The 12,723-nt window shown below is 38.4% G+C and overlaps 1 protein-coding gene and 1 pseudogene across 6 annotated transcripts in view; one reads left to right on the top strand and one right to left on the bottom strand.

Moving 5' to 3' along the window:
- The window catches only part of TTBK2 (tau tubulin kinase 2), a 134,631-nt gene that overhangs the window by 37,630 nt on the left and 84,278 nt on the right, over positions 1–12,723 (top strand). For 5 of the 6 annotated variants that reach the window (XM_027553664.1, XM_027553663.1, XM_027553662.1 and 2 more), the window contains 2 exons: positions 1,199–1,334; positions 10,250–10,397. In XM_027553664.1, coding sequence (XP_027409465.1) covers positions 1,266–1,334; positions 10,250–10,397 — 217 coding nt within the window. In that variant the 5' untranslated portion in view covers positions 1,199–1,265. Of the gene's footprint in view, positions 1–1,198; positions 1,335–10,249; positions 10,398–12,723 lie in introns of those variants that run through there. The other variant, XM_027553666.1, reaches the window with a different exon arrangement.
- On the bottom strand, positions 3,116–3,798 carry LOC113900159 (annotated as a pseudogene).

Genomic DNA, 12,723 nt, shown 5'->3' with positions numbered 1-12,723 from the left:
GATTGTGATGTGTGATGAATAGTGCATTTTATAGTACAACCAGGGATGACCAGCTTGGTGGTTGGTCCAGGAAACTCCAAAGCACTTCCCAAAGCCAAACTTGCACCAAAGAAAGGTCATGGTCATCGTTTGGTGTCTGCTGCTTGTTTCTGATCCACTACAGCTTTCTGAATTCTGGCGAAACCGTTACATCTGAGAAGTATGTTCAACAAACTGATGCTGCTGCTGCTACTGCTAAGTCACTTCAGTCGTGTCCGACCCTGTGCGACCCCATAGACGGCAGCCCACCAGGCTCCCCCGTCCCTGGGATTCTCCAGGCAAGAACACTGGAGTGGGTTGCCATTTCCTTCTCCAATGCATGAAGGTGATAAGTGAAGTCGCTCAGTCGTGTCCGACTCTGAGCGACCCCATGGACTGCAGTCTACCAGGCTCCTCCATCCATGGGATTTTCCAGGCAAGAGTACTGGAGTGGGGTGCCATCGCCTTCTCCGTCAACAAACTGATGAGACGCACCAAAAACTGCAACACCTACAGCCAGTATTGGTCAACAGAATGGCCCAGTTCTTCTCCACAACGATGCCTGACTGCACATTGCACAATCAACGCTTCAAAAGTTGAACAAATTGGGCTACGAAGGTTTGCCATATCCACCATCTTCACCTGACCTCTCACCAGTGGCAACCGACTTCAACTTCTTCAAACTTCTAGACAACGTTTTACAGGGAAAATGCTTCCACAGCCACAGGAGGCAGAAAATGCTTTCCAAGAGTTTTGTCTATTCCTGAAGCACAGATTTTTATACTACAGGAATAAACTAACTTATTGACAAAAATGTGTTGATTGTTATGGATCCTATTTTGATTAAGAAAAATGTGTTTGAACCTAGATATAATGATTTAAAATTCATGGTATGAAACTAGAATTACTTTTGTACCAACAAAAAGAGTCTGACATGACTGAGCGACTTCACTTTCAATATAATGCCTCTTTAATGTTTGGTTATCTCACTGGGCTCTGTAATGGAAAGGTAAGTACTTTTTTATATGCACTAAACAGATTTTAGAACCGAGATTTGGCATTTCCCCCTTTCCAGCCAAGCAATCTAATTAATGTATAGGGTTAGTAGTACTTCTGGGTGCTGGAATGTTTGTGTTAATTATTTATTCCTGATATGCTGCTCCTGTTTCTTTTGTTTCAGGTTAAATGGAAACCACCCTTGGGAGCCAGATGCCTGTGTAGCCATTCTACCACATCAGTGAATTGCAATGAGTGGAGGAGGAGAGCAGCCGGATATCCTCAGTGTTGGAATCCTGGTCAAAGAAAGATGGAAAGTAGTAAGTAGACATCAGGAAGAGAGAGGGGTGGGGTAGGGGGAAGGAGGAGGTTTTGATATCTTGATAAAAGTAGCGTTTCATTAGGAAATAATACATTTATTGCTTATATGCCTAAGCAGTTACTTTTGTTTCTTTTCCTATGATTAGTTTTTGTTTATACCCTAATTCTTGTTCTTGCGCCTTATAGTAGTAAATTTTCCTAACCTCTAATAGTTACTATTGAGTAAGGTAAATGAAAGTATACTTAGGGAAAGAACAATTGAAAAAACTACAGTGTAATGCCCTTTTTATTTTTTAACATTTTATTAAGGAAAATTGTAAGTATATGTTAAAATAGCATGACTGTTATAAAGAACCTTCAGGTACCCATGCCCCAGCTTAACCAGTTATAGATTGATAGTCAGTCTTGCTTCATCTCTTTAACCTCTTTCCTAAAATATTTTTAAGTTGTTCTTTCTTATTTTTTAAATTATGAAAATATGATAACACATTTACAGGAGACATGGAAAATACAGGACAAAGTTACATATATTCCCAGTATATATTACAGTCATTTGTTTTAAGTAGATAAATTAAGATTTTTAGTTGGAGTTTCAATATCAAACTCTCAGAAATTAATAGGATGACTGTACAGAGAAGTAGAATATAGTATACCTTAAAAGCACTATAAACCAATTTGACACAATAAAGATTTATACAGTTTTCACACAACAGTAGGATACAGATTCTGTTGAAGTTCCCATTGACTATAAACTAGGAAACACTGGAACATACCCAGAGACATAAGATCAGGTGCAGAAATTTCATGGTCTTAAAGGTGTAGAAATCATACAGAATCTGTTCTCTTATTTCTGTGGATTTAGGTTAGCGATCACTATCAAACGATAGTTGAAAATAACCCACATATTTTCAAGTACAGTGTGCATTTACCAAGAGAGCTCTTTAACTTAGCCTTTGAAAGCCTCAATAAAGTTAGAAGACTGAAAAACATAGAAGGTGATTGCAGAGAAGAAAGCATTTAAATGAGAAATTAATATCAAAGATACTTTTAAAAATCCCATGTATTTGGAAATTAAATATCTACTTTTAAATGAGGGGTATATCTAAGAACCCGTAACATGGGAAATTACGTATTTGTAATACATATTTGTAATAGAATAAAAATGAAAAAACAATTTACCAGAATCTGTTGCATGCAGCTGAAGCTGCTAAATGCAATTAAATATAATGTGGAGTCTTAAATAAGGTGTCAAAACAAATAATGAACACTAACATAAAATTTTGTGAAGATTTGAACAAAATCTGTACTTTAGTTAATACGGTATCACTTGTTAACTTCCTGTTTTTTTTTAACAGCATAATATTTCTTAATATTCTCAGAATTAGATTAGAAGTTTCAAGCCTCATTCACATTTTTTTTAATCACTAAGATAATAAACTTTCTAGACTTCTAGCAGTAATACTAGATGCCAAAATATATGGAACTATATCTAAATTTTGAGTGAATATAAATTAGAAATCTAGCATTCTATCAGACTGAGTCAGACAAGTAGAATCAAAATGTCATGAATTTTTTAGCTAGGCAAAAATTCATAAGTCTTCTAAAATATGTGTATTATACATATTCTATATAGATATATATGTGTATACAAAAGCTTTTCTACTATACTTTGCTTGAGAAAGAACATCAAAAAAAAATAGAGAGTGATGGAGAAATGGGAAAACATACCAAATGAAATGGGAGCATTGAGTATGAAATAGAAAAAGTGAAACAAACTAGATAAAAATAAAAGATCATCATAGAGTCCAGTTTGTTTTTTTTTTTAATGTTTTTAATGACTGGGACAGATGTAAAACCAAAGCTTCTGGAAGAACCATTTGTTCTTGCCAGTGTTGTGTCTCTCCTCAAACTTGACCTTTGCCTCTCATGGAGCCCTGCGTTTGAGAGCGGATCTCTGAAGACATCCTTGTTGACAACAGTTTTGTCCAAGGAGATATTAGGAGAGTACCTTGTGGGCATGAGGTGACTATAATTATAAACTTTGACAAAAGACTTGATCTTTGACCTCTTGGTGATTTTCTTCTTGCCCATGGAAGCTGTCACTTTGCAGGGATAGTGATCGATTCCAGCCACCAGAGCATGGCTGTAGGGTCAGTCTGAGGTGCCATCATCAATATTCTTCACGATGACTGCTTTGCATCCAGAGTAGCAACAGGCCAGGACCAGCACCACCTTCCCGGGTCTCATGAACTTGCCCATTTAGGCAGCTACCACTTGGGACTACAGCAGAAAGCAAGAAAGGGCACTTCTGCTAACCTTTCACCGCGGGAAGCATGATCTCACTTCCCATTTGTTTTTAAACATTAAAAACAGATCGCTCCCAAAATATTTTGAAGGAAATTTTTTACCTTACTTTTGTCTATGTACATCAGTATATAATCTCTAAAAGATAGACTTCTTTTTAAAATGTAATCATAATATCACATTCAGGAAAGCAATGTCATTAATATCATTAGATATCCTTCCAGCTTTCACATTTTCCTAATTGTTTTGTAAAGTTTTTTTAACAGCTGAATCAAATCCAAGTGAAGTCTGGATATTTCAGTTGTTTGACATCACTTAAGTTTCCTTTAATTTCTAAGTTCCTTTTCATCTTTCTTTTTTTCTTGCAGTTTATTTTTTGAACAAACTAGGTTATTTGCCTGTAGAATTTTCCATAGTTTGGGTTTTTTCCTGTTGTTTCCACGTGGTGTTAACATGATTCTCTGTCTTGTGTATTTTATGTAAGCTGTTGGTTTGTTTCCACGTGGTGTTAACATGATTCTCTGTCTTGTGTATTTTATGTAAGCTGTTGGTTATGTAGAGAGGCTTGATTAGATCTGACTTCAGGTTTGTTTATTGAAGTAGTGGCTTTCCCCACCCCCCCCTTAAGGGTACTGTTAACTTTGGATGGGAGGCATATAATGTCTTATTGCCCATCATTTTGTTAACACTATTGATCATCATTGTCTAGGTCTGTTAATTCAAAGGGATGGCAGATTGGTGATATTCTGTCATTCCTTCATTTATTAGTTGAAGTACATCTATGAAGAGAAATTTTGCATCGTTAACTATTTGATTACCCTGAGATATAGTTTGACTAGGAATACAGGATAAATGCTTGATTCTTTTTTTAATTTACCAGCTTTCAAAGTAATAAATTGGTTCCCTAGCATCTTCTGATGCTAATGAGAATCAAACCCCATACCCACCGGAGATGCTTAGAGGGCGCAAACATACCTTGTGTGCACCAGGACCCAGAGACCCTATAGAGACTGAGGCAGAACTGTGTTAGGGTGTCTCCTGAGGAGGTACGGATCAGCAGTGGACTGCTGCGGGGGCAGAGGCTCTGGGTGCAGTAGACCTGGGTATGGCATTAGCCCTCTTGGAGGAGATCGCCATTAACCCACCATAGAACCACCAGAACTTACACAGGACCAGGGAAACAAACTCTGCGAGGGCACAAACAGAACCATGTGTGCACAAGGGCCCAGGAGAAAGGAGCAACGACCCCACAAGAGACTAACCCAGACTTGCCTGTGAGTGTCTAGAAGTCTCTGGCAGAGGTGTGGGTTGACAGTGGCCAGCTGCAGGGTTAGGGGCACTGAGTGTAGCAGTGCTTGCATTGGACCTTTTGAAGGAGGTCATCATTATCTTCATTAGCTCCACCTTGTTTGGCCTCAGGTCAAATAACAGGGAGAGAACACAGCCCACCCTTCAACAGAAAATTGGATTAAAGACTTACTGAGCATGGCCCCGCCCATCAGAACAAGACCTCAGTCTCTCCCATCAGGAAGCTTCCATAAGCCTCTTATCCTTCTCCATCAGAGGGAAGACAGACTGAAAACCACAGTCACAGAAAACTAACCAATCTGATCACATGGACCACAGCCTTGTCTAATTCAGTGAAACTATGAGCCATGCTGTGTAGGGCCACCCATATGGACGGGTCATGGTGGAGAGTTCTGACAAAATATGGTCCACTGGAGAAGAGAATGGCAAACCACTTCAATATTCTTGCCTTGAGAACCCCAAGAACAGTATGAAAAGGCAAAAAGATGGACACTGAAAGATGAACTCCCTAGGTTGGTAGGTGCCCAATATGCTACTGGACATCAGTGGAAAAATAAGTCCAGTAGAATGAAGAGACAGAGCCAAAGCAAAAACAACACCCAGTTGTGGTTGTGACTGGTGATGGAAGTAAAGTCCGATGCTGTAAAGAGTAATATTGTATAGGAACCTGGAATGTTAGGTCCATGTATCAAGGCAAATTGGAAGTGGTCAAACAGGAGATGGCAAGAGTGAACATCGACATTTTAGGAATCAGTGAACTAAAATGGACTGGAATGGGTGAATTTAACTCAGATGGCCATTATATCTACTACTGCAGGAAGAATGGAGTAGCCATCATAGTTAGCAAAAGAGTCTGATCTTTTGGATGCAGTCTCAAAAACGACAGAATGATCTCTGTTCATTTCCAAGGAAAACCATTCAGTGTCACAGTAATCCAAGTCTATGCCCTGACCAATAATGCTGAGGAAGCTGAAGTTGAACAGTTCTATGAAGACCTACAAGACCCCCTAGAACTAACACCCAAAAAAGATGTCCTTTTCATTATAGGGGACTGGAATGCAACAGTAGGAAGTCAAGAAATACCTGGAGTAATGGGCAAATTTGGCCTTGGAGTACAGAATGAAGCAGGGCAAAAGCTAACAGAGTTTTGCCAAGAGAATGCACTGGTCATAGTAAACACCCTCTTCCAACAACACAAGAGAAGACTCTACACATGGACATCACCAGATGGTCAACATTGAAAACAGATTGATTATATTTTCTGCAGCCAAAGAGAGAGAAGCTCTATACAGTCAGCAAAAACAAGACTGGGAGCTGACTGTGGCTCAGATCATGAACTCCTTATTGCCAAATTCAGACTTAAATTGAAGAAAATAAGGAAAACCACTAAACCATTTAGGTATGACCTAAATCAAATCCCTTACTACATTTGAAGTGACAAGTTGATTCAAGGAATTAGATCTGATAGATAGAGTGCCTGAAGAACTATGGATGGAGGTTGGTGACATTGTACAGGAGGCACTGATCAAGACCATCCCCAAGGAAAAGAAATGCAAAAAGGCAAAATGGTTGTCTGATGAGGCCTTGCAAACAGCTATGAAAAGAAGAAAAGTGAAAGGCATGGGAAAAAAGGAAAGATACACCCATTTGAATCCAGAGTTCCAAAGAATAGCAAGGAGAGATAAGAAAGCCTTCCTCAGTGATCAATGCAAAGAAATAGAGGAAAACAATAGAATGGGAAAGACTAGAGATCTCTTCAAGAAAATTAGAGATACCAAGGGAATATTTCATGCAAAGGTGGGCTCAATAAAGGACAGAAATAGTATAGACCTAACAGAAGCAGAAGATATTAAGAAGAGGTGGCAAGAATACACACAAGAACTATACAAAAAAGATCTTCATGACCCAGATAATCACGATGGTGTGATCACCAGCCTACAGCCAGACATCCTGGAATGGAAAGTCAAGTGGGCCTTAGGAACCATCACTAAGAACAAAGCTAGTGGAGGTGATGGAATTCCAGTTGAGCTATTTCAAATCCTAAAAGATGATGCTTTGAAAGTGCTGCATTCAATATGCCAGCAAATTTGGAAAACTCAGCAGTGGCCACAGGACTGGAAAAGGTCAGCTTTCATTCCAATCCCAAAGAAAGGCAATGCCAAAGAACTCTCAAACTACTTCAAAATTGCACTCAACTCACACGCTAGCAAAGTAATACTCTAAATTCTCCAAGCCAGGCTTCAACAATATGTGAACCATGAACTTCCAGATGTTCAAGCTGGATTTAGAAACGGCAGAGGAACCAGAGATCAAATTGCCAACATCCATTGGATATCCAAAAAACTAGAGAGTTTCAGAAAAACATCTACTGCTTTATTGACTATGCCAAAGCCTTTGACCCTGTGGATCACAACAAACTGTGGAAAATTCTGAAAGAGATGGGAATACCAGACCACCTGAACCTGCCTCTTGAGAAACCTATATGCAGGTCAGGAAGCAATACTTAGAACTGGACATGGAACAACAGACTGGTTCCAAATTGGGAAAGGAATATGTCAAGGCAGTATATTGTCACCCTGCTTATTTAACTTATATGCATAGTACATCATGAGAAATGCTGGGCTGAAAGAAGCAAAGCTTGAATCATGATTGCTGGGAGAAATATCAATAACCTCAGATATGCAGATGACACTACCCTTATGGCAGATAGCGAGGAGCCTCTTGATGAAAGTGAAAGAGGAAAGTGAAAAAGTTGGCTTAAAACTCAACATTCAGAAAACTAAGATCATGGCATCTGGTCCCATCACTTCATGGCAAATAGATGGGGAAACAATGGAAAAAGTGAAAGACTTTATTTTTCTGGGCTCCAAAATCACTGCAGATGGTGACTTCAGACATGAAATTAAAAGACGTTTGCTCCTTGGAAGAAAAGCTATGACAAAACTAGACAATGTATTAAAAAGCAGAGACATGACTTTGCTGACAAAGGTCCATCTAGTCAAAGCTATAGTTTTTCCAGTAGTCATGTATGGATGTGAGAGTTGGACTATAAAGAAAGCTGAGCGCCAAAGAATTGATGCTTTTGAACTGTGGTGTTGGAGAAGACTCTTGAGAGTCCCTTGGACTGCAAGGAGATCCAACCAGCCCATCCTAAAGGAAATCAGTCCTGAATATTCATTGGAAGGACTGGTGTTGAAGCTGAAACTCCAATACTTTGGCCACCTGATGTGAAGAACTGACTCATTTGTAAGACGCTGATGCTGGGAAGGATTGAGGGCTGGAGGAGAACGGGACGACAGAGGATGAGATGGTTGGATGGCATCACCGACTCAATGGACATGAGTTTGAGTAAACTCCGGGAGTTTGTGATGGACAGGGAGGCCTGCTGTGTTGTAGTCCATGGAGTCGCAAAGAGTCAGACACAACTGAGTGACTGAACTGAACTGAGCATCTTCTCAGAGTGACTAATGAAATTTTAAAAATTATGATTAAGAATTCATGGATTTAAGCATATTTCATGTGTTTCAGTCTGTTGTAGTTATCATTGTTATTGATGTTTAAATTGTCTCATTTGACTAAAAGGATTTCCTTCAAGTTGTCTCCTGAGTCTTTTTAACATGATCCTTATAGTCTTTTGATGGCTTCCTTGCCCTGGACTTGGAATCTGCTCTTTTACTTCCAGTGAAGAAGCATTTTTCTTTTACATATATTTAAATATGTTTTATTGCTACCTGGTCTTTTGTTAACCAAAGTTTTGTTCCACTGGCAAGTTTAGCCAAGTTATTCAATTGTTTCCTTCATCTGTCAACAGATTGCAAAAAGCAGATTATTCATCTAGAAATAAAAATTTTGTTTTTATGGTACAGTGTTTTACTTATTAGGCAAAGCAATAGACTTTGAAAATTTTCTTGAGTAAACATAGGAAAGAACCTTATCATCATGGCTGGTGCAGGGAGATTCCAGCAGTTGGTAATCTTTATATAAGTCAGGCACGTGTGTTGCTTTGGTGAGAGCTTTGTGTTAAGTGCTGTGGTAAAGGTTGGCAGTTCTCCATTAGACATATCTGCTAAGTCACTTCAGTCGTGTCCAACTCTGTGCGACCCCATAGACGGCAGCCCACCAGGCTCCCCCGTCCCTGGGATTCTCCAGGCAAGAACACTGGAGTGGGTCGCCATTTCCTTCTCCAATGCATGAAAGTGAAAAATGAAAGTGAAGTCGCTCAGTCTTGCCCGACTTAGCAACCCCATGGACTACAGCCTACCAGGCTCCTCCGTCCATGGGATTTTCCAGGCAAGAGTACTGGAGTGGGGTCCATATCAAAAGGTGACAAATGCAGCTATGCCTGGCATAGTTGCTCTGTCTTGATAATGAGAGCCAATATACATGTGGAGCATGTCTGCCAAATTTGAGTGGCATAGTGGCCTCTTAGTAAAAAAAAAATTACAGGCTCATTGTTTAGGATGGTCTTTTGGTTATCTGTTCTTCATTGAGTTGGCCAAAAGATTCGTTTGGGTTTTTCTGTTACATCTTATGGAAAAACCCAAATAAAGTTTTTGACCAACCCAGTAACAAGCTACATCAAAATTTAGAGGCTTAAAACAATCATTTATTTTGATCACAGTCTTATGGATTAGGAGTTAAAAAGAGTTCTGCCTATATGGTTTGTATTTCTTACCCATGTGGCAACTAGCAAGCTTGAGCATTGGAGGGGCCACCTCCAAATGACTTCTTTGGTGCCTTGGGGTCCTCTAGTTCCCTTAACCCCAAGCTGCTGGCCCATTTTCTATGTTCTGTGTAGCTATTCAGTGCCTCCAAGAGGAGGGTAAATGGTGCTGAGAGAACTGGGCTCTGGTGGCCTGTCCCTCCAACCTCCACACAGACACATCTCAGTCTGGTTCCAGAGGAGATTTCAGTTGGTAAAAAAGATGCTAGGGATTTAAAACATCTTCAAATGATTGCCTTAGAATTAGAACAGATCTGGTGGTTGAGAGTTATATGTGGGAAGTGAAGCTTCAGATACTGTGTCTTTTATGATGTTTCTGATGCTGGCTGTAGACCTAATTTTAAAATTGTTTGTGGCTGAAATAAATTCAGTACTTCTTGTGGACAGATCTGTGGGAAAAAATTTTGACATTATTTCTAAGTATTCATTCTTGGCATATACTCAGTTAACAATATTGAGATCTTTTAGCATAAAATAGGGATAGTCAATTATATATTATTTTGTAAATATAAGAGATGAATCAACTTCTAATTAGAATCTATTAATTGTGTATGTGTTCTTATTTTATTTCCCATGCAGTTGAGGAAGATTGGGGGTGGGGGCTTTGGAGAAATTTACGATGCCTTGGACATGCTCACCAGGGAAAATGTTGCACTGAAGGTGGAATCAGCTCAACAACCAAAGCAAGTTCTGAAAATGGAGGTTGCTGTATTGAAAAAACTACAAGGTAAGCTGCTTTGTATGATATGCCAAACAATTTATTATTGTCTTTGAACCTCAAGTTACATCCTTTATCAGTTGAATATTCTGGTGTCAACTAAGTGTAACCATGCTGAACATTTTTATCTTGGACATTTTATTGCTAGCTAGTAATTGTAGAGATACTGATTGCTTAGAATATTTAGATTTGGGGAATTTCTTTTCATGGTGAGTAAGGATAAGAGGGAGTGAATTACCTGAAACATTCTGCATTAGTAAGTGTTTGCATAATGTTTGTTATGGTAAAATTTACCTTTTTTAAAAAATAACCAAGTATAAACACCTCTGAGTTGTTTCTTCTTGTGTTTTTGGATGTTAAACACGATTTAATCACATTAAGAAAGCTGCCTTCAAATCACACTGAAGGGTGGATAAAAAATAATATTTGTTACATGTTGATTTCATTACCTTCAATTTCATCAAATAACTCCTTTCTGGCCCTGGCCATCATTTTTGAGGTCCGTGTTACTACTTGAGTCCCTATTATTTTACTACAAGGATAAGTAACTTTTTTTCTGACATCATTCTACTGATGTAAAACCCTTAATACATGGCCAGTTTGATTCATCTTTGTATTTTCAGTTTATGACATAATCTGATATTACTGATATTTAAATATTTTTTCTGGATCATAGAGGTGTGATTAGCACATTGAATTATCTTATTAAACTCTAGAGGGTTGATATTGCTATGGGACATTCATTAGTGTCTAAAGGAATTTAGTATTAACATACAGAGCAAAGGAAGTTGCTGTAATTGGTGGAAATAACAAGGACAAAATGCTATGTAGCTTAAGACCCCCAGATTCACAGCTGTATATTCTCTAGGGTGAATGTGCTATCTTTGTGAATCACTGTTGTTTGGAATTTCAGTAAATTAGTTTCTGTTAAGTTAATGAAATGTGTATTATGTATTCTGGCAGCATCTGTTGTTTTAATCACTGCCCTTTGCCTTAAGCTTTCTCATTGTCCCAAGTTTCTCTACTAAATGACTCATTTTTTTTAGAGTATGATGCTATTACAATTATAGATCTGTTTAATAGTTGTTTTTAGGCCAAACTTAGCTTTCCCAAAACATGGGAAATCAGGAAGACAGTGGATATGATAAGCACCCATTGTAACTACTCGAAAAAATAGAGAAGGAAGAATAGAGAAAAGAATGGTGCTCTCTTTTCCTCACCTTTTCTGCTCTTCCATGTTTATTTTGAGCTGTTTGCATCTCAGTGATACGAACAAACAGGTGCAGCTAGAGCTATCTTATCCTGGCTTGCACAGATCCCAAGTGATCTGTTTTACTCTCAGCCAAGTCCATATTATGTTAATATCAGAAAGTATGTTAATATCAGCTTGGCTTGGTCAGTGCTGCTTCACCTGTCTTTCTCCTACTTGATCCTAAGGAAATGCTTCCAGATGAGGCAGGATACAGCTTTACAGCCCTTTCAGTAAGTTCTCCTGCCTATTTTGGCCATGGTTTACTCAGGATTCTATGCGATAAAGCTTAAAGAACAGTTTAGTACCTTTTAATGGGTGAATTGGAGATTGTTGGATGCTGAGTCTCTCCTTTCCTTCTTATTTCATCTTTCATACTATTACCTAAAATGTTTTTTTTACCTGTTTTTAGTTCTTCAGAACTTTTCACTTTCCAAAATAAATGGGTTTTTTTAATCTTTCGGTCTGTATTTCAATGGGCAGTCCTTGACTTTCTTTTCTTGGCTTTCTAACCATGCCTTCTGGATACTTAAGCCTCATAACTTCTTTTTGTTGAAGGTGCTTTGGAATCTAGACCCTTTGAGAACCTTTTAATGGAGCTGAACTTCTTGTTCCTGCCTGTCTGTTGTCATAATGATTTTCTTACTCAGTGACCCCAATAAAAAGGCTATATGCGTAAGGAAAAGGTATATAACCAGAGGTTAGCCCTTTATAGGACTGGTTGGTTTAAAATTGTTGTTCAGTTTATAGGATTTATTTCTTTTTAACATAAAATGATATTTTATGATGAATTTAGCCTGAACCCTAAGTTTTGTTCATTTTAATAAAATCAGTCCACCTTTTCAAAATTCTCATTATTTCTTTTCCTGAATTCCTTCCATTCTCCTTTTTCTCTGTCTCTTCCTGTACTTCACAATTCTAGATTTCCTCAGCTCATGCATAATGCTCATTACTAGAATATTCCTTTCTCATTGGCCCTAAAGTGTGAAGGCCTTAGCATTTTGCTGGAAATAATAAAAATATGCCAGACATTGCTTTGTAAGAACTTTCTTGATGATTAATGGTTTTGTGAGTGCACTAATTTAT

Source organism: Bos indicus x Bos taurus, chromosome 10 (genome assembly GCF_003369695.1).
Source record: "Bos indicus x Bos taurus breed Angus x Brahman F1 hybrid chromosome 10, Bos_hybrid_MaternalHap_v2.0, whole genome shotgun sequence".
Classification (NCBI taxonomy): domain Eukaryota; kingdom Metazoa; phylum Chordata; class Mammalia; order Artiodactyla; family Bovidae; genus Bos; species Bos indicus x Bos taurus.
The sequence above is the reverse complement of the archived record's forward strand: the minus strand, read 5'-3'. Positions and strand labels throughout refer to the sequence as shown.